Below are 25788 nucleotides of genomic sequence, written 5' to 3' on the forward strand. Positions count from 1 at the left end.
TGGCGCTCCCTGACCGCCCAGACATCATCATGTCCCGCTCGGAAGAGGTGAACCGGCTGACCGAAAACGTCTATCGGGTGAGCCGCACTCCTTATACTTTTGCTACAGGTTCTTCTCCAAAACTTATTTCTGTCTCCCTTTCCCTCCCGTCCCTTCTTCTTCTTCTTCTTCTTCTTCTTCTTCTTCTTCTTCTTCTTCTTCTTCTTCTTCTTCTTCTTCTTCTTCTTCTTCTTCTTCTTCTTCTTCTTCTTCTTCTTCTTCTTCTTCTTCTTCTTCTTCTTCTTCTTCTTCTTCTTCTTCTTCTTCTTCTTCTTTTCCGTTGCCTTGGATTTCTTTTCATGACTCCCTCCGTCTTCTCCTGTTTATTCCACCTCCGCAAATTGGCTGGTCCATCGATCGATCCCTTCTAGCCTCGCCCCCTCCCCTTTCTCTCTCTCTCTCTCCCCCCAACCAGGCATAGCATATACCCCCTTCCTGCTCCCCAGACTCAATTCGTTATCCAAGTTTGCCTTTCCATTTTTCCCTTCCGCCTTGGTTCTGCGCTGGATCAAACATTTTGGCTTTCTGGTCGGTCTTCGCAGCCTTTTGTTCGCTTCCTAAAAATCGGAGGGTGCGAGGGGGGTGTGTGTAGAAGCAACAGGAGGTGCGTGGAAAGAGGAATTGGGACATAATGTTTCAGAAGCCCCCTCCCATCTCTGCGCTCCCCCCTCCAATGTTTTGGATGTAGAAAAAATGCCAGACTCCAAGGCAAAATTAATACCAGGAGTTAGTAAGTTTTCTCTTTCTTTCTGTTAAAAATCCACTGCCTGGTTACTAAAACTAAACCTAGAAATTTGCAGAGGTGGGGGGGGGGGAAAGTTTGATGCGAATTATGACTATTAGCGGACACATTTAACGGTTTGTAGCGATTGGGACGCCCATTGCGTCGAATGCCGATTGAAAGCTTTTTGCCTTTGCTTCGGCTTCGTGGTTTGGAGCCCGAACCACCGTGAATTTGGGTGTGTGGCTGGAACAATTTGGGAAAACTTCGTCAAAGATTTTTTTTAAAAAAAACCTCGGTTCCTTCTTTGAAACTCACCGGCAGACTCTCTAGGAAAGTTTCCTGGAGATCGCACGTGGGAAAAAAACCGCAGAATATAAATTCAATAATAATAATAATAATAAAAACAAATCAATACAAGAAGGCAGGGAACTTGGCAGGTTAGGTTCTGGTGAAGATGGAAGAGTTTGGTGGTGGTATTCTCCAACCAATGGAAACGAGGGAAATTTCATGCCAAATCACACACCATCGCTGCCACCCCCCCCACCCCCCAGCTTGGCTGGGGATGAAAAACGAAACTTAACCCATTTGCTCCCCCTCCTTTGAAACATTTGGTTCCCCTTCCCTAATTATCTTGATGGCAACTGAACCTGGTTATTTCCTTATCTGTAAAGGAAACACACATCTGCCAGGGGTTCCTGTGCTCCCTGCTTGTTGCTGCCATAACTCAGGGAAGCCACGTCTGGCATGACATGGGACAAACCATCCTCATGGGGGGGGGGTGCAGAAAATCTCCTTGAAGGTCTGCAGAATGGGAATCATGAGGATAGTAATGCCTGTGGGAAGCTGGACTCTATTGTTGATGTTCACCAATATTACTTAAATGATGGGAATATTGTATGCCAGTCTCTGAGGGAAGGTCAAGTCTGGATATGGGACCTACAATAAGCTTATAATGGTGGCTACTCAACAGTATTTCTTAAAAAATGGGAATATTGTATGCCAGTCTCTGCAGTAAGGCCAAGGATATGGGACTCACAACAAGCTTATAGGGTAGAACAGAATGAGATGGAGACTTTATTAGACCCATTGGTTGAGTGACAAATGTCATCCTGATCTTTCTGGACCAAATCTGCATTCTAACCCTGTTTCACAATGAGTAGTGGATACATGCTCCTAAAAATAATAATTACTGTTGCAGGCTCCAATCTGGGGACCAGAGTTCTTACGAGCTTTCGGACTTGTGCACATTCTGGTGGAGAGAAATTCCCTGAGGATGGATTCAAGCATGAATCCAATAGCTTGGAAGACTAAATCTCTGGTCCCAGTGACTAACCCAGATTGCATCTTGCAACGTTATGCTAGGACACGTATATTTGCCTTCATTCATAATAATTACTGTTTATGGTTTGGTTGTTGGTTTGGTTGACTTTGACAAGAAGGAGATGCCTAGAAAGGAAGCCAACAGAGACTTGTATTTGACCTGATGCCTCTTTTTAGTGCCAGGCAGGAACATGCCCTCTAGGTCAGGGGTCTCCAATCTTGGCAACTTTAAGGCATATGGACTTCAACTCCCAGAGTTCCTCAGCCAGCTGGCTGAGGAACTCTGGGAGTTGAAACCCACATGCCTTGAAGTTGCCAAGGTTGGAGACTCCTGCTCTAGGTGATGACACATGGCTGGATTACACATGCAGCGACATGTGGAGGGAATGAACTGATTGACTTTTGTATTATTTCTGAGTTCAAGAGGGGATGCCATTTCTCTACATTAATTTTTTTTGAAAGCATCTCTGCAAGAACAGATTAGCATCTCTAGTCTAGAAGAACCTACAATGGCTCGCGGGGCTGGATTTTTTGTTTGTAGGAAATGTTCCCCATGAAGAACATTTCAATGGTATCCAGGCACATATGCCAGGGACTTGAACAGATGCACTCTTATCTCGTGAAGATTCCTGTGACTCATCTACCAATTGTTGATGCAATTTCAAGTTTATAGGTGGGCAGCCCTGTTCAAGAGGAGATAGAGTTGGGAAAAGTCAAAATGACAGCTGGGTCTTTGTGATGGACAGGTATAAAAAGAGGTGGGGCTGTGAGTTCATCACATGACACAGTCAACATCTGGAATTTTTTACCCACCCTATTTGGCCCCACCATAAAGGGTAGGTTTTTTGGTGGCACTACAACAAACCACTTAACCAAACTCAACCACTAATGTGGTTGTCCCAGTTTTCTGCCAGATCTGCAGACAATTCATAAAATAAATTCTCCCCTTTGCCATTTTTCAATCATGCTTCCTCTATCTATTCTTCTCACCATTGCCACCAGTACATTTTAGCCTGTTCTAGTGATCTGCGCCTCATCCATTCTTGTTCCTACCCAGTTGCTGTTGTCATTTATCCACATGTATTCCACTATAATGCTCCATTTTCTCTCTAGGCATTAGGGATGTCTGAAGGGAAGGGGTCAAACATGCATAAAAAAGGGCAAGGGTTTGATTGACAATTGTGGGCATCATCTTCATTTTTTGACCCCTGCTAAGCATCAATCCACCACTTGCATGATCTGAGGTAATGAGAGAGAGGTGATCTATGGCTATGTGTGGGTCCCTTTTTGCAACTGTTAAGCACTCTTTTTGCTTCTTAAAATGTCAGTGTCTTTCACCTTTTATGAGGCTTTAAGGGATGATGTTATGTTCCTGTAAGACCTAAGGCTCCTATTATAACTCTTGATTGCCCTCCTCCCCACAGGTCAAATATTTAAGCTTTGCTTTCAAGAAGGTGGTCCACTTCTGAAGTAGAATAAAAAGGAGTTGAGAGGATTTGCACCCTTCTCCTCGCCTTTATAATACAGCTAGACCTTGACTTACAACAGTTCATTTAGTGACCGTTCAAAGTAACAATGTCATTGAAAAATGTGACTTATGACGGTTTTTCACAGTTAGAACTTTTGCAGCATCCCCATGATCATGTGATCAAAATTCAGATTTTTGGGAGCCAGTTCATATTTACAACCATTACTGTATTCCCAACATCATGTGACCACCTTTTGTGACCTTCTGATAAGCAAAATGTCAGGGTTCCAAGTAACACCCCCAATGAAAGAAGACTCCGAGCCTTGAGTTTCCTCAATGGTTCATTTTTGGCCCATTTGAGAAAACCCGAATCTGAGAGTTTCCAGATTTTCCCCACCCAAAAGAAAGTCAAAGATCCATCCCCTGCACCCACAAGTCCATCACATGTCCCAATCATTTCATCGTCCCAACTGGAAAGAACCCCCAGTTGCTCCCATCCAGGCGCAGGCCAAATGCCCTTGACTCCCAGAGAAGAAAGGAATGTTGTTATGGCTAATTCTCCACCGACTCCTTCAATTCCCCCCTCCCATTTTCCCAGGCACTAATTGTGGCAGCCCTGAAGCTCCAAAGAAAAAGATGGCCTCCAAGGCTGACAGGGTATTCTGGAGAGCTTGGTTTCCAAGTTTTCCCCACCCAAGTGGAAGTTCAAGTCCCAGCCCAGCACCCACATGTACATCACAGGATCCAATCAGGCACTATCCAAGACTGGAGATGCCTCCCAGTTACCTCATTGCAGCTGCAAGGACAAAGCAACCTTGACTTTTTAAGAAATTTTTTTTATTTTGACTACACATCGCCCACACTCTGTATAACCTCACTCCCACTTTCCTTCAGTAGAAAACGTGGCAGGCCTGAAGTCCCAAAGATAAAAGATGGCTTCCGGGACTGACACAAAGTTCATGGGGAAGCCAGTTTCACTTAACTGGGTTATTAATTTACGAGCTGCAGGGATTAACTTAACTGCGGCAAGAAAGGTTTTAAAATGAGGCAAACCTCACTTAACAAATGTCTCACTTAACAACAGAAATGCTGGGCTCAGTTGTGGTTGTAAGTCAAGTACTAATATATTATTAGCTCTGTTATAGTACTGCTTAGGACCCAATTAGAAAGTTGAAACACAAGATGTGTCTGAATATGCCTGGAAACTTGCTGTAGTATGAACAGCAAATATGCCAACAAGAAACTGCTGTAGCCTCTTATTCAAATCTTTTGTCTATTTTTGAAGTTTGCTATGTGAAATGGGTTCACACACAATCATACAATCATGCATAGACACACAAAATCATATTCTCCTCACTTCTGCATCTTTTCCATATTTCTGATCAATGTATTTCTCTCCACATAACCCGTATTTTCTTTTCTTTCACATATATTTACAGTGACTAAAGAAGAGTTACGTCTTTACTAGATTTACTTGCCCAAAACTCACCTTCGTTATTTGGGTTATTTAACTTTTATCATACAAATAATAATCAAATCTTTCATATTCATGTGAAAAATAGGGAAATTAAACTGTATTTATAAAATAAATGCACATATAGTTTGATTTTAGATACTACGATATGTGCTTTTTGTAAAGTTTTGCTTGGTTTTGCTCTTAAATTTTCATTTGTAAAGCAAAGTTATAAACATAAACAATTACATTTTTGTCCTTACGAACCTTTTTAAGATATGTCACTTTTTTAGGTTCATCCTTTGTTGTTTCAAACAAAATACATATATTGGATCTTTTTTTCCAAAAAGCTACATCCACTTTCAAGCTCAGAGGTTGCTAAAGGTGATCTTGCCAAAGTTTATGTACTTTTAAATTCATGTTAGATTGTATTGGGAAAGTAAAAACCCACCTTAGATCTATAGAGATTCTCAGTCATCCAGGTCATGGTTGTCCCAAAGGTGCTTTTTCAAAAAGCAACTGGACTTTCTCTGTTTTTCCTTGAAGATGCTTTGCTTCTCATTCAAGAAGCTTCTTCAGTACTAACTGAATAGTGGAGAATGGAAGGATTTTTATCTGTATTCCTTGCAGGCAAGGAATGTAAGTTCTTCCATTCTCTACCATTCAGTCAGAACTGAAGAAGCTTTTTGGATGAGAAGTGAAATGTCTTCAAGGAAAAACAAAAGAAAGTCCAGTTGCCTTTTGAAAAAGCATCTTTGGGAGAATACATTTCAGGTTTTCTCTGGAGATTGTGGAGGTGCTTAGTTTTGTATCAGGCTAGAATATTTTATGTTTTATTTTCTTCCCTATTCTGACAAGGTGATCCTGGACCAGTTCAATCCAAGTTTAAGGAATTTTGTTACCATGGGGAAAAGTTATCAAAAAGCCCTGTCAGGTAAGGGAATACCCCATTCTAACTCACTGACGTTGAATCAGGTCAACATTGGTCCTATGAAGGAGAAACATCTGTATTCAGATCTCATTATTTGATGTCTGTTCTCTCCCACTGTCCATCTTTACAGGGGTTTCTGTTGCTGCCAAGGGCTACTTTGATGGCTTGGTGAAACTTGGTGAGTTGGCCAGTGACAGCCAAGGATCCAAAGAGCTGGGTAGGTTTCCCAATTGATCTTTTTTGTCTCTTCCAAAACCACAATCCACATTACCACTTGTGGCACACTTCCTGTAGATAATTCTTTATGGCTTTGCCATAATGTTCTAGCAAAAGACAAACAGGAGAATTTAGGTTTTCTGTGGTGATGTTATCTGTTCAGCCGAGTCGGGTGCTTGGAGATTCTGTGGGCCAGGTCTGAACACATCTTCCCATCTTGCACTATTTCTTTGCTCTGGCTGGTGTCAGCTTTGATAATGTCCAGCTGCTGTTTTTCTTTGTTGGCCTGGTTTCTTTTTACCCCTAAATTCTAAATTTATTTTTCTGTAGGAGCGTCACAAAGTACAACACAAATAACTTTCCCTAATCTGAAGTCCCTTATCTGGGACTTCAACTCCTAGAATTCTTAGCCGATATTGACACAGAAAATGTACTGGCAGTGTATTGGGGGAGGGGGGTTAAACAGCTTTGGACAGAATTGGTCAATCAGGCTACATATCTAGACTACAAAATTCCACGCAGGGAGTAAGTGGGAAGAAATAAAGATAGTCCTCAACTTACAAGCATTCGTTTAATGGCCATTTGAAGTTACAATTTCACTGAAAAGTGACATGACCATTTTTCATACTTACGATCAGGGTCAAATGATCAGAACTCAGGCTCTTGGCAACTGGCATGTATTTATAACAGTTGCATTGTCCCGGGGTCATCTCATCACCGTTTGTAACCTTCCCAGCCATCTTCCAAGAAGCAAAATCAATGGGGGAAGCCAGATTTGTTTAATTACTGCATGATTCACTTAACAACTACAGTGATTCACTTAACTGCGGCAAAAATGGTTGTAAAATGGGGCACGACTCATTTAACAACTGCCTTGGTTAACAATGAAACTTTGGGGCTCAATTGTAGTTGTAGGTTGATGATTACATACAGTGTTTTCTTCATGGCTGGGTGGCCATCTAATTGCTGTCTGAATTTTTGCAGCTCAGATATAGTGGCCTGAGTATTGTTGGCTGGGGAGTTCTGGGAATTGAAGTCCAAATGTCTTAAAGTTGCCAAAGTTGAGAAAAACTGACTTACATTAGGAAGATTGGCATTGTGATCTGTTCCCCCTTTCTGGTTTGCATATACTGTATATATTATGCGATCAGGTACCTTTATAATTTGGCAACCAAATTATACTGGAAGCCACCCCCAGAGAGAAGCAACTCCATGCATTTAAGGTAAACTGAAATGAAAAAAATTAGTTGTGTTTTCAGCAGAATCAGCTGGGAATTTTGCTTCTGCTGTACAGTTTTGTATTAAGGAAGAATTGTCAAACATACCATTTGCAACTGAGAGAAAATAGGGATTTTTCCTCCCATATTTAATTATTGTCAGAACCCACTGACACCCAAATATCAGTAAGTACGTCTATGGATAGTCTCAGTCATCCAGGTCAAGGTTGTCCCAAAGGTGTTTTTTCAAGAGGCAGCTGGACTTTCTTGTTTTTCTTTGAAGATGTTTTGTTTCTCATCCAATGTGCAGTACAATGCAGTGGGAGATATGCAGATCTGTTCATTGGGGAAACAAAACAACCATTTCATAAACACATGGCACAATATAGGAAAGCAAACCCATCCGGACAAGGTTAAGCAATCCATCTGCCTTTAAACGATAAAGGCCACTGTTTTGAAGATAGTGAAGTCCACATTTTGGACAGAGAGGACAGCTGGTTTGAAAGAGGGATCAAAGAGGCCATCTATGTCAAAATTAAACAGCCCTCTCTCCACAGAGGGGGAGGGATATGACATTATCTATCTCCAGTCTACAACACATTCCTTTCAGTAGTTCTAAGAAGGCTCCACATCCATGACCAGCTGTCTGCAAGGAATAATAAATCCTTCCATTCCCCACCATCCAGTCAGAGTTGAAGAAGCTTGTTGGATGAGAAGCGAAACATCTTCAAAGAAAAACAATACAATACAATACAATACAATAGCAGAGTTGGAAGGGACCTTGGAGGTCTTCTAGTCCAACCCTCTGCCTAGGCAGGAAACCCCATACTGTTTCAGATAAATGGCTATCCAACATCTTCTTAAAGACTTCCAGTGTTGGGGCATGGACAAGAAAGTCCAGTGGCCTCTTGAAAAAGCACCTTTGGCACATCAATAAGTATGGTGCAGCCCAAGAACAGGCTTATTGCTGATACAGTTAATTATATAACTATCCGTAAGCTACGTTAAGTTGTTTTGGGGGATTTTTAGCATTTTATTTTCTATGAATGCCTCCAGAGTTTTCTTGAGGACCACAGGAGTTGTTGGAATGCAGATTACGTTTGTAGCAAACATTTTGTTACAAAGCAGAGGACATTATCATTCATTAATTAAAACATATTTTGTAAATGAAATTAAGTGTAGGCAAGGACAACATTAGACCCGATGCTCTTCTGGCTGTGGATGATGGGACTTATAAATATCCAGCACGGTTGAAGGGGACTTATTGCGAAAGGCTGTTCTATATCAATAGATTTCTACATGTCTCTTAAGTTAGAGCCAAGGTGGCGCAGTGGTTAAATGCAGCACTGCAGGCTACTGCTAGATCAGCAGGTCAGCGGTTCAAATCTCACCGGCTCAGGGTTGACTCAGCCTTCCATCCTTCCGAGGTGGGTAAAATGAGGACCCAGATTGTTGGGGGCAATATGCTGACTCTCTGTAAACCGCTTAGAGAGGCCTGAAAGGCCTATGAAGCGGTATATAAGTCTACTGCTATTGCTATTATTACTCTTAACTACTTGTATTTTTTTAATGTGGGAGATATGCCTGTCTACATTCATGATATACAGATGGTCCTTGATTTACAACAGTTCACTTAGTGACCATTTGAAGTTACAATGGCACTTAAAAATGAGTTATGACCATTTTTCATACTTATGATCGTAGTAACATTCATAATCATGTGATCAAAATTTAAACATTTGGCAACTGTTTCATATTATGATGGTTACAGTATCCTAGGGTCACATAATCTCCTTTTGTGACCTTCTGACAAGCAAAGTCATTGAGGAAGCCAGATTTACTTAACAACTTCCATAATTCACTTAACAATTGTGGCAAAAATGGTCATAAAATGGGGCAAAACTCACTTAACGAATGTCTCACTTAGCAACAGAAATGTTGGGCTCTAATCTAGTGTAAATTGAAGACTACCTGTACAGTTAATCCTCAATGTACAACCACAATTGGGACTGGGAAATGATGTGATGTTAAATGATATGGTTGTTAAGTGAAGTATCACATAACTGCACCTGATTTTAAGACCTTTTTGCCACAGTTGTTAAGCAAGGCAACACATGACAATGATTTGCAACCTTCTCTGCCATTTTCCCCATGGACTTTGCTTGTCGGCAGGAAAGGTTGCAATTAGCAAAATAGCAACCTCGTGGCTCAGGGATTCCTCAAATATAAATGCGACATGGTTGCCAAGTACCCAGATTGCAATCAAGTGACCAGAAGAAAGCTGCGATGATCATAAGTGTGAAGGCTGTTCATATGTCATGTTTTTCAGCACCGTCACAACTTTGAACAAATGGTCGTAAATTGAGAATTACCTGTCAATCTTTCCAGTTTGACAGCCCAGCCTGGTGCAGTGGGGGGGGAGGAGTGGCAGGCACATGCTTGCACATCTGCATTTCTGCATGCATTGTGCGTGCGCGCCCTCCTCTCCCACAAATGGAGCTCTATGTGTGAGCGGAGGGTGCTTGCATTCTTGTGCAAAGCTCCACTTCCATGAACAGCAGGCACTTGTGCTCACATGCGAAGCTCCAGTCGCACGAGCAAAGGGCACTTGTGCTCACACGCAAAGCTTCATTTGTGTGAGCGGAGAGCGCTCACACGAATGGAGCCCCCGCTCATTAGTTCAAGCGCCCTCCGCTCGCACAACTGGAGCTTCACATGCACACGCTTGCCCAGTGTGCTGAGGCCCGGGGGTTGGGGACCCTTGTATTACATAAATGCAATCTCTTTAAATTTAAAATGTACCGTAACTAAAGTATATAGTTGCTGACTCAAGGCAGAACGTACACAGCTGTCTCCAAAGCTCTTTAGAGCAGGGTTTCTCAACCTTGGCAACTTTAAGCTGTGTGGACTTCAACTCCCAGAATTCCCCAGCCAGCATTAAAGTTGTTGAAGTTGAGAAACCCTCCTCTAGAGCATGAAAGGCCTTGCTTTGCTGGTTCCCGTTGAAAGCTGTTTCTTTGGATAACATCAGGGAATGGAATTAATTCCAAAGGAGATTATCCTGGGACAGAGAAAGCAAGCAGGGTACACAAAGATATTTAAATGTGGAGGGACTGCCTTGGGTGAATTAACCCTTCAGTTGTCTTGGTCTGCAGGTGACACCTTGTTCCAGATGGCTGAAGTCCACAGGCAGATGCAAGTACAGTTGGAGGAGACAGTGAGTATCTGTATGTGGTATTAACCCAGTACCAGATCTGCCCCTATTAAATTAATAGTCTGCTTATTTTGGCACCATGTTCTTTTGTCCTAGATTGGACATGTAGGCCCATTTTTTCTAATACCATGTCATTGTGACTCCCAGCCATTTCTGCGACTCAAAAGAGAGGGGAGGGAGGGAGAAGGACTCCCTTTGCCCAATTGTCATCTGTCCTTCTCTGCTTTTTCTTCCCTTGTTCTTAGCTGAAGTTTTTCCACTCTGAGATGCTATCCCAGCTGGAGCACAAACTGGAACTGGATATGAAATATCTGATGGTAAGTGAAAAGATTCATCTACATCTCTCTGGTCCATGATTTCAGATTTATCTCTCTGTGGCTGACCTCTTCCTCTTCCTCATTATTAAATATTTATCCAGTCCATAATGGCGGCATTCACATAGCATGCTGTCATAAACCGTGTTGACATAATGTGGTAAGCCGAAACTAAATATGGCTTAAATAGAGCCCAGCTTTAAGTTTGGGGTTTCTTACTTAGTGTAGCAGAAGAGCAGATAGAGCTGGAGGGTGGAATTAAGCATGTCATCAGTTTAGAATCGTTGCATTCCCATAACCACTCCGCAAGTCCAATCTCTCTTGAATTCCATTGACTCTTATCTGGCACCAATTTTCTGTTGAACTTTAGTTGACCACATTTTTGTATATAGGCTTCAATAAATCTATTCTGCAACCTTACAAAGGGTCCTGATTCTTTGCGCCTGACAGTTAGGTCAGCCAGCATTCCTCAGGGAACCCAGTTTTCCAAATCTAACACATATATTGGATTTCAATTCCCAGAATCTTCCTGTCAATTAAAAGTCTGATCCAGCTGGAGGACACCAAGTTGTGAAATCTAGTATCTCGATTTGGCATAGATTTTGATTCCCCATCATGTTAGATATAACTTTCCTTCTTGTCAACATTCAGATAGTCTTCACTTAGTGACTACAATTCAGACTGGCAAAACATCACTTAGGATTTTACTTTCTCGTTCTCTATGAATTCCCCTTGCCACAAATGAAAATCCCCCACCACCACTGTAACTTTGAACAGTCAGTAAACAAAGCAGACAGTAGGTGAGGACTATCTGCATGGCCACCTGTTTTTGGCTGAAAAGGATTCAGAACTTGACAGCAATTTAGGAAATATCTGTGCTTTGATATGAAAACCATGGAGTATCCTACACCTTCAAAGCTGATCTGGTCATAATGCTTTGTTTACTCCTGTTTCCCAACATATAGGCAACTCTGAAAAAGTATCAAGCAGAACATCGTACCAAAGCTGAATCAATTGAAAAGTGTCAGACTGAGCTGAAGAAACTGCGAAAGAAATGCCAGAGTAGCAAAAACCCACTGAAGTATGGAGATCGTGAAGTGCAGGTAGGTTTGATGGGGAAGGGAAGGGAGAATGACATTGCAAGGGGAAATATTAAGAAAACAATGAGAACATTGAGAACTTCCGGAGGAGATCAAGGTCATATCCTGTCAGATGTGTGGGATTCAGGTCATTGGTAAATCAGCCAGACTTCATCAGTTCAATGAACGTGTTTATATATAAGCTGTACATAAAAGATTACAGGCCAGACTCCCTTCTGCTGAGTTCAACAAATGATCTACCCAACCAGGCAGATTTATCAACTTTGCACAGAATTGACTCCTCAAACTAATGTTATGGTTTTTTTTTTTACAAAAGCTTCTATATTAATTTTTCTTTAATCAGGTTTGTTACTGGATTTGTTTTGTTGTGTTTCTGGCATGGTTCCAAACAACTCAAGTCCTGGTAGTGGGCTGCAGCCCGAAGGCTGGATAACTAGCTGGGGAGTTCTGGGAATTGAAGTCCACATGTCTTAAAAAGTGGCTGAGGTTGAGAAATACCGATTTACAGTGACAAATGGCTGCATTCATAGAATACACTGGACCAAATCCAACCCAAACACATTTGTTGTGCAGTGGGATTTGTGTGAATCAGGCCAACTGAAAGCACTGTTTTTGATGCATAATTGTTAGTGCGGCAGACTCCAGCCTGGTTTTATTTATTCCATACCATTTTCCTTTGTATAGGTAAGCTCACTTCCCTTATGCATCATGCATGTAACATATATTTCCCTGCACAACACAAGAGCAACCACTAATATGGATCAGCAGTGAGGTAATGCATGACATAGTTGCATAAAGCTACACCTATTTCAACCTGTCAATCAACAGACGTGTTGCTTTCAATCCTCATAACCATCATCCAACAAGGCCATGCTGCTTAACAACTACAAGATATGTCCAACACACCTGGAGAACACCAAATTGCAATACGCTAAGCAATTCTACAAATGGCATGTATAGAGGATGGTGGTTTACAGTGGCCATTGTAGTTCTACTTATAGGAATAGCTTAGGTGTGCGTGATTACACTAACAACTTACAAGAGGAAGTGGGTTGACTCTGAAAATAAATTGGCAGAGTGAGTTGAATAACCACAGATGCTAAATAAATTTAGTCATCAGATGCTAAAATTCAGGCAGCGCATAAGCACATTTCCTCCAAAAATATACTTTTAATAATTTGGCTATTACAAAGAATATCAGGTTTTTTGTATCTTTTATCTAGTTAAGACATCTTACAAAGATGTGCTGCATTTTTAAAATCTGACAAAGTTTGAGGCCTGTGTTGTTTTGTGGAACTAAGAATGCAAATTGATGCAATCTGGATGCAAAAAATGGTATGGGGGGGGAAATGCTTGGAAGATTGGGTTTCTGCAGTCCTTCAGAGCGGCCTCTTACTCTCAATTGTGCATTAAGAGTTTCTGTCTTCTAGAGTACAAAAATGAAACCTGGCAGCTGTTGCCCCCTCCCCTTCCCATGTGTGTCTGGGTCACTGCCTTCTCCTTGGGTTGCTGTCTGGTGTTGAGATTGGGGTCACTAAGAAGGTGAGGTCTTGAAAAGGTTTAATATTCTGTAGCCATTTGGAGCTTAAAGAGATAAGCTCTGTGGAGGGGCTACCTGTGAAAAAGGGGGGAAAATCACCCTGATGCACAGATTGTTTTACACACCTGCCCACAAAACGTACACACAGTATGATGTCCATGAACAGGCCCTGTTCTTGTGCAAAACACCTACAGGCCTTGTTCTTGTGCAAAACACAGACACTGTTCTTGTGCAAAACATTTGCAGGCCCTGTTCCCATGCAGAACACTTATAGGACCTGTTCCCATGCAGAACATTTACAGAACCCTATTTCTACATGTATTTGCCTTGCTGGAGCCCTGTCTATAGTGTTCCTTTTGCATCACTTTTTCTCATGCACAATAACACCTCAGACTGCTCCCCTTTGAGCCTTAAAGGGGATGGATGCAGTCCTAAAGGGGAAAAAAAAATCAAAAAGCAAGCCAGAAATCCACTTTACTGTGCAGTATTGCACCAGAAAGTAGGCCACTCACCAGTGTGGTCTTGTATTTGCCGGGTGTGCCCAAGCTGGCAAGCTGACACAACTCATCCTGCATTCACACTGCTTCCTCCTGGCTCCCTGACTCACTCTGGGCTAGTGCCTTGCATCCCCTATTTATCTTCCTTCCTCCCCTCCCCGTCCTGGGAATCCCCACAGCAAGCTTTGGGCTCCTTTTGTCAACCTTGTTGCCACAGTAACCATTACTTCAGGATCAAGGCCTGCTGCAGCTGGGGAGGGGGGCAGTAAGGAAGGGGCACAGGATAACCCTTTCTTGCCCGTATCTTCTGAGATTGCCCACTGCCTGCCAGCCTAAGGTGCCAATAATGGAAAATCTAGCACATAGTGACAATGGAGTATCCAGCACTTAACACATTTTCTTCCTTTTTTGTGCGATTGCGATGATACAAGCTGGATAAAAGGATTGACGTTCCATGAAAACTTTTAGGGTGTCTCTTCCAAGAATGCCTTTTAAAATGTTTAAGGATGGTACCAATAAAGGAGGTAATATCTATCTAAATATGTGCTCTTGATGCTCCAGAGTGCATTGATGATGTTACCTAGTTTGGGTAATAAACATCTGCAAGAAAACAAGCTCAGAGAGCACAGAGTACTCCTCATTTAAGGAGGGGAGTCTTGCGGTTCCACCACAAATGCGCGTACGACAAAAGCGCGTGTGACTAAAGCGCGGTGACAAAACCGCACCGTCAAAACCGCGGAGACGAATGAGCGCTGAAGCGCGCCGACAACAGCGCGCCGACAGAAACGCGCTGTAACATAACCCTAAACCTAACCCTAAACCTAACCCTAACCCTAAACCTTACCTTACCTTAAATCGCGCTTCTGTCGGCGCGCTGTTGTCGGCGCGCTGTTGTCGGTGCGCTTTTGACATTGCGGTTTTAGCGCCACGGTTTTGTCGGTGCGCTTTTGACGTTCGCGGTTATGGCGTGCCACGGAGTCTTGCAACCTTCTGGGTTTTGGACCACAGCCATCACACATCATTTGTGCACAAAGCACAAATGTGGGAAAATCTAATGTACCTGGAAAATGACAGACTGCTGTCATTTGGTTCCTTTATGGTTCCTTTATGGTTCCTTTAACCATATGCTAGCGATAATAATATACTGTACTTGAGTCATGCAATATGCTTAGGATCTAGTGGGGGCTTGAGCAGAAAAATAGGGAGAAATTATGTTTGGTAAATGTTAAAACCTGAATACAAAATAGAATGTTTTGGTTTTGTTCTTTAGTACAAATTGAAGGAGTTGAAATAACTAATCAACAAAATATAGCAGATAAGGGGTTTGGGGTGTGGGAAAGACTGTAATAGATCATCAAAAGTGGGTATGAAATAATAATAACATGTTAACAGCAACATTAATAAGTACATTTTACTGTATTTATACTGGGCACATTTTAACCTGCTGCGTTTTTCAAGAGCCTTGACAAATGATACAGTAATAGCAAAAATTCTTAAGATTGCTGATTAAAATACACAAATTATTTAAATATGCCAACGTAAAGATGCCTTTGAGTTAGGATCAGCTCATGGTGGCTTCTTAAAAATATGCAAAATTTTTTGAGAAGAGTTTGGAAATCAATCAATCCTGGGGATTCTCGGAACTGAAGTCTCCACACTGATGGAAGACTCCTGATTGGATGATATTTTTGGTTCCTGGATTCTGTATAATGGGGGGGGGGGAGGGTGTCTTCAAAATATGGTCAAGGAAGTCAGGATATTGGATTAAAATGATTCATTTAAGGTCCAACCCAATTAAAAAATAGCTTGAGTTTTGATTGCACCATTGTGGGTAGCAATCTTGGTGGTTTGCAGAAAAATTATTTGCATTTTTTAATATTGCGCTAAATACTATTTATATATTTTAAACATCCATATTAGTGGTCTGCGGGGCTTTAAATTATGAATGTAGTGGTCCCTGAAGTCTGAAAGGTTGGTGACCCATGATCTAGACCAGTGTTGCCCAATGGAAGGCATTTTAAGATGTCCGGATTTCAATTTTCATTGCTGGCTGGTGCATTCTGGGAATTGAAGTCCGGACATCTTAAAATGGCTACCACTGGGAGACACTGATCAAGACTTGCATGACCACACCTTGAGGACACTATTCGCCATGAAGCTTTGCTCTTGATTAAACCAGATGGCCATTGTCCAGTCTCTGGATCAATTGGGAGGTGTCTACTCTCTCTCTCTCTCTCTCTCTCTCTCTCTCTCTCTCTCTCTCTCTCTCTCTCTCTCTCTCTCTCTCTCTCTCCCTCCCTCCCTCCCTCCCTCCCTCCCTCCCCCTCCCTCCCTCCCTCCCTCCCTCCCTCTCTCTCTCTCTCTCTCTCTCTCTCTCATCATCTTAGTATGTGGAAGTCCTGAGCGCCAAGCAGAGCGATCTGGATCAGTTTGTGGCCGAAGGCTACAAAGCAGCCCTGACGGAGGAACGGCGCCGGTACTCATTCCTGGTGGATCGCCAGTGTGCTGTTTCCAAGCACTTCAGCAATTATCACAGCAAGGTGAGCTGCTTCTCTTTTGCCTCCTTCACTCCCCCCTCCCAGCATATGCTTTGGGTTCAAATTCACCCTAGACATCCTCCAGCAAAACCTGGAGACTAGGGCTCCTGTGTGCATTGTGGTTCTATATTTGCAAGAGAGTTGTTAGAAAAAAATTCAGTTGTGATCACTATCCTGCCTTTTTTGACACTGTCCCTGTGGTTACTTCTTCTTGTAATGTGGAAATATAACATTCCCCGTGTTTAATGGTCCTTGACTTACAACCATTCTGTTCAAAGTTACAGCGGCATTGAAAAAAAGACTTATAACCGGTCCTCGCACTTGCGACCATTGCAGCTTTCTCATGGTCACTGTGATGAAATTTGAGCTTGGCAACCTGCATATATTTAAAATGGTTGCAGCATCCCACATGATCACCATTTGCGACCTTTCCAGACAGGTTCTGGCAAGCAAAGACAGTGGGGGAAGCTGGCTTTACTTAATGACTGCTGATTCACATAACAACTGCAGTGAATCACTTAACAACCATAAAATAGGTTGTTAAAATAGGTTCTAAAATGGGGCATCTCACTTTATACCTGCCTTTCTTAACAACAGAAATTTTGGTTGCAATTGTGGTCATAAGTCAAGGACTACTTGTAGAATGAAATAATGGGGAAGGCAACATGAGATTCCCAATATGTCTTGATTCCCAGAGGGAAACCCCAAAAACACATATTCCTGCTTGAACGTCTAGGAGAAACAATGGGAAATAAATAAAGACTTTCTCTAAAGTAAAGAAGAAGAAATTAGAAGTGGTGTTAAGGACATCTGTTTATTCAAAGTGGACAGCACAGAGACTTTCTGCCAGAGGAAGCGATAGTTATTGAGGCTGCATCAGATTTAATCTTTGCAACTAAGCTTCCTGTCAACGCTTGAAATCAAAGGCAGGCAGAGTCCAAGACATTTTCCTTCTTCAAACTAGGAAGCAATTCTTTGTTAATACAGTTCAATGGATTTTCTACTGTTGGCAAGTTTTAGAGAGAAAGGGTATAGATAAAGGAGAATGTTTGTAGCTAAGAGTTGAAATGAGGGGTCCTTGGTGCTCTCTGAGCTTGGTTGTTTTCTTGCAGGCATTTCATCATCCAAACAGGTAACATCATCAATGCTAGTAGGAAGTGGGGTTTGCTCTCTTTTATATTCCAGTGGCTTGCTCTGTTGGTGAAAGTGATCTTGGTGGGTTTTTGGTTGGGTTGTTCAACAGTTGGCTTGTTTGGCAGTTCTTTGATTGGGATATTGTGCACTTCTTGTTTGTTGTCTGATTATTATCTGCAAGAAAACAACCAATAGCAATAGTACTTAGACCAGGGGTGGGTTCCTGCCAGTTCTACAGTGCCGTTTAGAACCGGTTCCACCTCCCTCCCCCCGCCCGTCCGCACATCACAAGATGAAGAGTGAGAGGAGGAATTCTGGGAGTTGAAGTCCACAAGTCTTAAAGCTGTCAAGTTTGAACACCCCTGGGGTATTTTTTCTAAAGGGTTATGGGTGCAAGGGTCTTGTAACTTGGCAGCTTTAAGACTTGCACACTTCAATGCTAGAGTTCCTGAGCAAACATATTGGTTGCTAAGCAAGAGTGTTGTTAAGTGGGTTTCATCACATTTTACAGGTTGGCCACACCCACCCATTCACATGGCTGGCAAGCCACTTCCACCCGGTCACCCAGCAAGCCACTCCCACAAAGCAGACCACACCTACAGAAGAGGTTCTAAAAGTTTTTGTAATCCACCACTGACTTAGACCTATATACTGCTTCAACAATCTGGGTCTTCATTTTACCAACCTCAGAAGAATGGAAGGCTGAGTCAGCCTTGATTGAGCCTGATGAAATTCAAACTTCTAAACTGCTGGCAGCCAGCAATCAGAAGAAGCAGCCTGCAGTACTGCACTCTAACCACTGTGCCACCACGGCTGTAACCAAGCTTAGAGAGCATCAGAAACTCTTCAGAAAGGGTATATAACTTGGCTAGCTAAAAGGATTATCAAACCACCATAATCTCATTTGCAATAGGTGCGGGAGCTGTTGTCAGGCAGACTGCCCATTTGGCAAACATCGTGCACCCAACCTACTCGTTTACCTGAGCGGGCATTGGCTCTGGTCAAGCTCACCGCCAACAACACCACAGCTGGCATTTCTGCCCCAGGCGTGGATCCACTCCTTGTCTCTAAGACCCTGGAAGAGCCTTTAGAATTGGGACAAAGTCACGTGAGTGTTTGTGGGTCAGGGCCGATAAACAGGATGTTAGCTTTTCCCTTTGCCTTCACTGTTTTGGTTTGAATTTCCCAAAACCATGGAGGTCTCCAAATGGCAGCTTCCGATATGGCCTGGAGCAGGAATGGGGAGGGTTTTTCCTGGCCTTTAGATCATGGAAGAAGATGCATTTCTTCTATAGGGGGTGGTGGGAAGGATAAGGGGATGCTTCTTAAAACCTGTATGAGATCTCATCAGCGCTCTGCATTTATTCATTCCTAACTTATCTCCCACAGCGGACTTCAATCCAGGAAGGAACACTGCTGCTCAATGGGGATTTGCACCGTGGGCGGGGATCCCGTGACTCCAGTCACCTGTCAATCAGCGCGCCTCTCACCAACACCACCCCAGGTCTGATCCCCACCAAGCCCACTCAGAGCTCTTCACAAATCAAGGTTGCTGACAGCTATTCTTGCACTCTGCCAATTCCACGCAAAATGTCCATGGAAACTCGCCTGGCAACTGTAGGTGAGTGTTATGCATTCATTCTATTCGTTCTATCGTTTTGCACCCCATTCTGAGTCCATCTTGTTTCAGCCAATATATCCTTCGGCAATATAGGTAGTCCTCGACTAACGACTACAAATGAGCCCCAAAATTATGTTGCTAAGTGAGACATTTGTTAAGTAAGTTTTGCCCCATTTTATGGCCTTTCTTGCCACGGTTGTTGAATTAGTAGCAAGGTTGTTATATAAATCTGGCTTCCCCATTGATTTTGCATGTCCAAAGTTTGAAAAGGGGGAACCACATGACCCCAGGACATGTATGTACTGTATTTTTTTTTATCAAGTGCTGTGCCAGCAGAAACAAAGTATTAGGTGCTGCAGATTGTCAGCAATTTCCTTCTCCAGCACATGGATAAATACACCAGGAAACATCGATCTACCTACCTACTCTCTCTCTCTCTTCCTACTTACCTACTGTATTTCTCTCTCTCCCGACCACTTTATCCACCTACATACCTACCTTCTCTCTCTCTCCCTACCTATCTACTGTATTTCTCTCCCTCTCTATTTCTCCCTCTCTAATCCTCTACCTACCAACCTACCTACTCTCTCTCTCCCTACCTATCTACTGTATCTCTCTCTCTCTCTCTCTCAACCTACCTACTCTCTCTCTCTCTACCTACCTACCTATCTACTGTATCTCTCTCTCTCTCAACCTACCTACTCTCTCTCTCTCTCTCTACCTACCTACCTATCTACTGTATTTCTTTCCCTCTCTATTTCTCCCTCTCTAATCCTCTACCTACCAACCTACCTACACTCTCTCTACCTACCTATCTACTGCATTTCTCCCTCTTTCTAGTTCTTTCTCTCTCTACCCCTTTATCTACCTACCTACTTACCTAGCTACTCTCTCTCCTTACCTACCTACTGTATTTCTCTCTCTCTCTCCCAACCTCCCTACTTTCTCTCTTTCTCTCTACCTACCTCCCTACTCTCTCTCTTTCTCTCTACCTACCTACCTACCTATCTACTGTACTTCTGTCCCTCTCTATTTCTCTCTCTCTAATCCTCTTCCTACCAACCTACCTACTCTCTCTCTCCCTACTTATCTATTGTATTTGTCTCTCTCTCTCTCTCTCTCTCAACCTACCTACCTACCTATCTACTGTATTTCTCTCCCTCTCTATTTCTCTCTCTCTAATCCTCTCCCTACCAACCTACCTACTCTCTCTCTCCCTACCTATCTACTGTATTTCTCCCTCTTTCTATTTCTTTCTCTCTCTCTACCCCTTTACCTACCTACCTATTTACCTAACTACTCTCTCTCCTTGCCTACCTACGGTATTTCTCTCTTTCTCTCCCTCTACCTACCTACCTACTTTTTTTAAAATTTGCCTCTTCAAAACTTTGGTGTGTCTTGGCTTCCTGGGAGGAGCTTGCTGGTGGAGGCAGCAAAAAATCAGCTGCCTCCGAATTCCTGGCTACGTACCTGTTTAGAGGATCTTCCATCTGACGTCTTATCAGGTTTTCTTATCCTTCAGGCAAGAAGGAAAGAAGAAACTGTTTTGCTGGCAAATGCTCTTTGATTTTTGCAGCTTTTGTGCTTGCAAGGAAAGGGGGGCTAGCCCAAGGCAGAACGGCTGTCCGTGCTGGGAACTTCAAACTGCCTTGTGCAGGACAAAGTAGGTCTCTCCCACTCTGCTCAAAGTTTTGTTTGATTTATTCTTATCACGAGCTGGATCCGTTTACTGTGGACAATAATTGCTTATCAACATTTTAGCTTCTTTTCTTTTTCTCCTCCGAAAAATTATTTACTCAGAGGCTTCTAAAATGGCGCCGAGCAGGCTGGTTTCTCCGGTAATAACGAACACTTTTTGCTAATCCTCACAAGAATTCAAAACAAAAGAGATTGCTTATCATTTGTTTTGGTTTCACAATAGAAGAATTTTACTCCTTCATTAACCTTGCTTATTTGGAAGTTAAATGGTGATGAATCTCAGCTGCCTTTTTTTTTTTGGCAGCCCCAGACAGGCTAGCCCCCCCCAGGACAAAACAAAGTTTTTTCAAGCTAGAATTGATACGGGCGGGTCCCACCCCTGTGAGATTTATGCTTTTATTACTATCTTAAATACCAGCACCATTTGTCTTAGAGACTTCTTTGTCTAAATGGACTTCAAAATGGCGATTTCTCTCCGTGGATGATTGATAGTGGATGTACTTAGCCGGTTTTACCTTCCTGCAGACCGCTCCTTAACAAAATAAACTCTTCTTCTTTGGAAATAGAGGGGAGCAAAGCGCTGCTTACTTGTTTATTTATTATGGCACCCAGGTCAAAGAAGCGTCTTGCTACAAATGTGTCTAAAGAATTTAAAGAATTTTTACTGGAACCACAGCCTTTGTCTCCTATGCCCTCTACTGGAGAATTTCTAACACAGGAATATTTCTTTAAAATTTTTAATGCCTTTAAACAAGAAATTAAGGAATTTGTATTGGAACTATATGATGATTTAAAGTCTAAAGTTAATCAAATGAAGGCGAATACGTTTGCAGCCGTGTCTGCCCTGTCAGATTACTCTGCTGAAATAGAGAACAAATTGGAAAGTTTGGAGAAGGCTAATTTTAATTTGACTACCAATATTCAAATTTTACAACAAAAAATTAGAGACAATGAAGAACAGCTCATGATGATAAATTTTAATAGGAAGGCATTTGCAATAAGAGTCAGAGGATTCCGTGAAAAGGAGCAAGAGAATTTGAAACAGACCTTTGCTGAAGCCCTCAGCTATGCGGTGGGAAGCCCGGGACTTAACTTTGATTGGCAGATTCGGAAAATCTATCGCCAGAACTCATTGATAGCGGAACAGCGACAGCTCCCGAGGGACATAATTATACATTTCTCTACAAAAGAATCTAGAAATGCGATTGTGCAAAAGTTTTATAATAACAGTCTCCGAGTTGATGGCCAGAACTTGATTGTCTTCAAAGAAATACCTTTCCAGATGTTAAAGGCAAGAAGGGACTACACCTTTTTAACTAAGGAGCTTAGGAGTCAACAGATTCGATACAGATGGGAGGCCCCTGCCGGCATCACGGTTACATTTGAGAATCAAAGATTTCGTCTTAACTCTGTTTCGGAGGCTCAAGATTTCTATTGCAGGATTCTGAAGGCGGGACTTCCTGACTCGCTTGGAAGAGAGGAGAGACAAGCGGAAGGAGAAGGCAAACGGCAGGCCATGTGGTTGCAAGATGGAGGGGGTAGCCCTTCCTCCCTCGGAGAAGCAGAAAAACGGAGATCGAGAATTTAGACATTTTAAAATACTCGCCAAAGTTGAGGACTGAATGGGGGTTTGAGACCTCTCTCCGGTAGAAAAAGCGGACTAATTCTTATTAGAAGGGAAAGCTGGGTGAAACTACTTTGAGCTAGATTTTAAATTAACGTTAGCATAAATTTGATAGTGGTAAACATTAGACAAGCAAGGGATGAGGGTAAAATATATGTGGAATGATTTACGTTGTTTAAAGCTTATTAGAACTTACAGATTACTCTTCTGTAAAGTCATATTTGAATATGTGGCATGAACCACGTTGCTTAAATCTTATCGGAAGGGATCATGAGGTTTAGGAAGAGGAACGGGAGAGTCTACAGAAGGTTGGGGTAAATAGCAAAGAAGTAAGAGACGAGAATAAAATATAGATAGAATGATTTATACTATTTAAGCATAGATAAAGATGGGGGGCTGAGATCAACACAAAGAGTGGTTTCTTTTTCTTTTTTTCTTCTTTTTTCTTTTCTCTTTTTTTTCTCTCTTCTTTTTTTTTCTGTTTTTCTTTCTTTTGACATATTACTTTTATTTTTTAATCCATATGTATACAAGATATTTTAGACAGAAGGTAGTGCCAGGTGTGGGCCCTGGGAAGTCGGGAGGATTGGGGATGGGGATTTGTGGGGGGGGGTGGGGGGGTGTTAAAATAGTCTTAATAAGAATAAGAATGTATTTATATACGGTGGTTTTTTCTTTCTTTCTTTTTTTTTTTTTTTCCCTTGGTTCATTTTACTTTTATCAGATCAAACAACACTCGAATAAAGGCATACACCAAGGAGGGAGGTAGAGGGAAAGAAGAGGGAGGAGTAAGGAAGGAGTAAGGGGAATGTAAGGAGGGTGTCTGGGGAGTAAGGGGAGAAAGGTTTGAGGGGAAAGGGAAGTAGGAGGGGAGTGTTAGAGGGAGAAAGGAAAGTTGGAGGGGGTAGATGGGGTGTATGGAGGATGGAAGGGTTAGGTGGGGTTGTGAATGATGAGTTGTGTTTCCTTTTTATTTGTTCGTTTTATTCCCTTTTTCTTTTTTTCTTTTCTTATAGTAAATACCCTGTATATAAGTGATTGCAAATGGAATGTGAAAAATGAATAAAATATATTTTAAAAAAAAAACAAACAAACAAACTTTGGTGTGTCTTATACTCCCCAAAATACAGTATGTATGTCAAATATAAATATGAACCAGTTGCCAAGCACCCAAACATTGATCTCATGACCATGCAACGTTGTGAAAAGTGTAAGAAATGGTCCCAAGTCTCTTTTTTACAGTGCCATTGTAACTTTGAACGGTCACTAAACGAACTGTTGTAAGTCGAGGACTATCTGTAGTTCCAAGATTTTGGCATTTGATCCTTCTCCCTAAATACTGATCTGGAGTGTTGGAAGAATGTGAATGCTAATCTTTGCAAGAAGATGAATAAAATCTGTTTTTCATTTTTTTGGAACTGAGGACACTGGTTGAAAGATGCAAAAATGTCAAGAGAAGTCCAGCATTTTCCATGAGGGGTTACTCTTACATGGAATTGCAACCTGGTGTCCCATCCCTAACATAGAGGCCTCCAAACGTGGCAACTTAAGACTTGTGGACTTCTAACTCCTAGAATTCCTACACCAGCCATGCTACTAGTTAGGGAATTCTGGGAGTTGAAGTCCACCCATCTTCTAGTTGTGAGGGCTAACAAACATTGCTTGAGGGCTGCCTAAGGAGAAAAAAGGCAGGGGAAAAACATAACTTACCTCACAGGAATGCCATTAACTTCCACCTATCCTCCCCACCCTTTCTTGCAGTAGAGAACAAGACCCTGCCCCGCATTAATCTTCTTTCAATCCTGCCTCCACGTTCCGAGCGTCCAAGAGTCCAGGCAATCTTCTCCCACTCGGCAGGAGAGAACAGCACCCTTCTCAACTTCCAAGAGGGAGATATCATCCTGTTATTGGTGGCTGAGGCGAAGGATGGCTGGCATTATGGGGAAAACGAGACAACCAGAATGTAAGTGAAAACTCCTCTATTCCTTTTGCCCTAGAAAAACTAGATTACTGCAGGTAGTTCTCCATTTACGACTGGCCTCTTAGCAACCGACTGATTTTGTGACAGAAAAAAAAGCTGACAGCAAATTAACATTGCTCTAAGCCAGAATATGCTTTGGTTTTGCCTGAGCCATTTGTGGCTGAGCCAGCCTGTTGTAGTTTCTAAATCGTGGTTTGTGACTTGACATTAACCTATCCATAAATCCAATCATCCCAAACCCATTTATTTTTGACAACCTCCTCTGAGATAGTTCAAGTTGAAAAACAGCAATTGGTCCCAAAGTGCTTTGTGAAGTCTGTGGTGGAGCAGGAATTTGAATCTAGCCCTCTTTGTTCCTAGTCTAAGATTCAAACCACTATAATATTTGATTTCTCCTCCATAATAATTCAGGCAGGGTGGGGGTAAGAGTTTACAAAGACCACCTGAATTCTAGCTTTCCTCTTTTCATTACTTTATTCCGTCATTTTTTTAAAAACTATGTTTGTCACCTCCCCTCCTTCAGTTGGGGATAGAAAACAAAAAAGAGGTTTTGTGTTCTTCTTTCTGTCTTAAATATCTATGCCTCACACTTTCAGGAAAGGTTGGTTTCCGTTTTCCTACACACGACCCTTTCCTTCAGCTGAAGGAGCTAACAAAGGACTCAGCAGGTAAGTCCTGGCACCTCAGTCTTGCAATTTAGAAACAAAACTAATTGTTGTCCTTGACTTACTTAGCAACCTATCAAAGTTCCAACAGACATACCTGGGGTTACTTACCTTTTGACCACTCTGGGTGATCAGCAACTGGACCATGTTTGCTGCCTTTTGCAGATGTCCCACAGTCACATCCTGCTTTTTGCTTCCTGTTCTTAACAAAACCTCACCCACTGTGAACCATGGGCTTGCTTAATGACCACGGATTTGCAACCACAGTAATTCGCTTAGCGACTGCCACAGAAAAGGTCACAAAATCAGGTCAGTCACATGACCGACCTGTTTTATGACCATCGTGAGTTAACAACTGTGATGGCGAGGCTGCATAATGGTTTTAACTCCAAGACTTAACGTGTAGTTTCAGAGTCAATATATCACAAGGATACTGTCAACCCTGAAGCTATCTTGGAGCTTCAGTGTTGCCACACTGGAGCTGAGGGTAAGGAA

General features: G+C 42.3%; 1 protein-coding gene across 1 annotated transcript in view; it reads left to right on the top strand.

Moving 5' to 3' along the window:
• LOC116522521 (brain-specific angiogenesis inhibitor 1-associated protein 2-like) overlaps positions 1 to 25788 on the top strand; it is a 30103-nt gene continuing 4315 nt past the window's right edge. The window contains exons 1-11 of the mRNA XM_032237451.1: positions 1 to 77; positions 5863 to 5938; positions 6066 to 6152; positions 10524 to 10585; positions 10828 to 10899; positions 11862 to 11999; positions 16421 to 16573; positions 18618 to 18812; positions 19094 to 19325; positions 24409 to 24610; positions 25225 to 25296. Of these exons, the coding sequence (XP_032093342.1) occupies positions 30 to 77; positions 5863 to 5938; positions 6066 to 6152; positions 10524 to 10585; positions 10828 to 10899; positions 11862 to 11999; positions 16421 to 16573; positions 18618 to 18812; positions 19094 to 19325; positions 24409 to 24610; positions 25225 to 25296 (1337 nt within the window). The 5' untranslated portion in view covers positions 1 to 29. The remainder of the gene's footprint in view (positions 78 to 5862; positions 5939 to 6065; positions 6153 to 10523; positions 10586 to 10827; positions 10900 to 11861; positions 12000 to 16420; positions 16574 to 18617; positions 18813 to 19093; positions 19326 to 24408; positions 24611 to 25224; positions 25297 to 25788) is intronic.

This window comes from Thamnophis elegans, chromosome Z, assembly GCF_009769535.1.
Source record: "Thamnophis elegans isolate rThaEle1 chromosome Z, rThaEle1.pri, whole genome shotgun sequence".
In the NCBI taxonomy this organism is placed as follows: domain Eukaryota; kingdom Metazoa; phylum Chordata; class Lepidosauria; order Squamata; family Colubridae; genus Thamnophis; species Thamnophis elegans.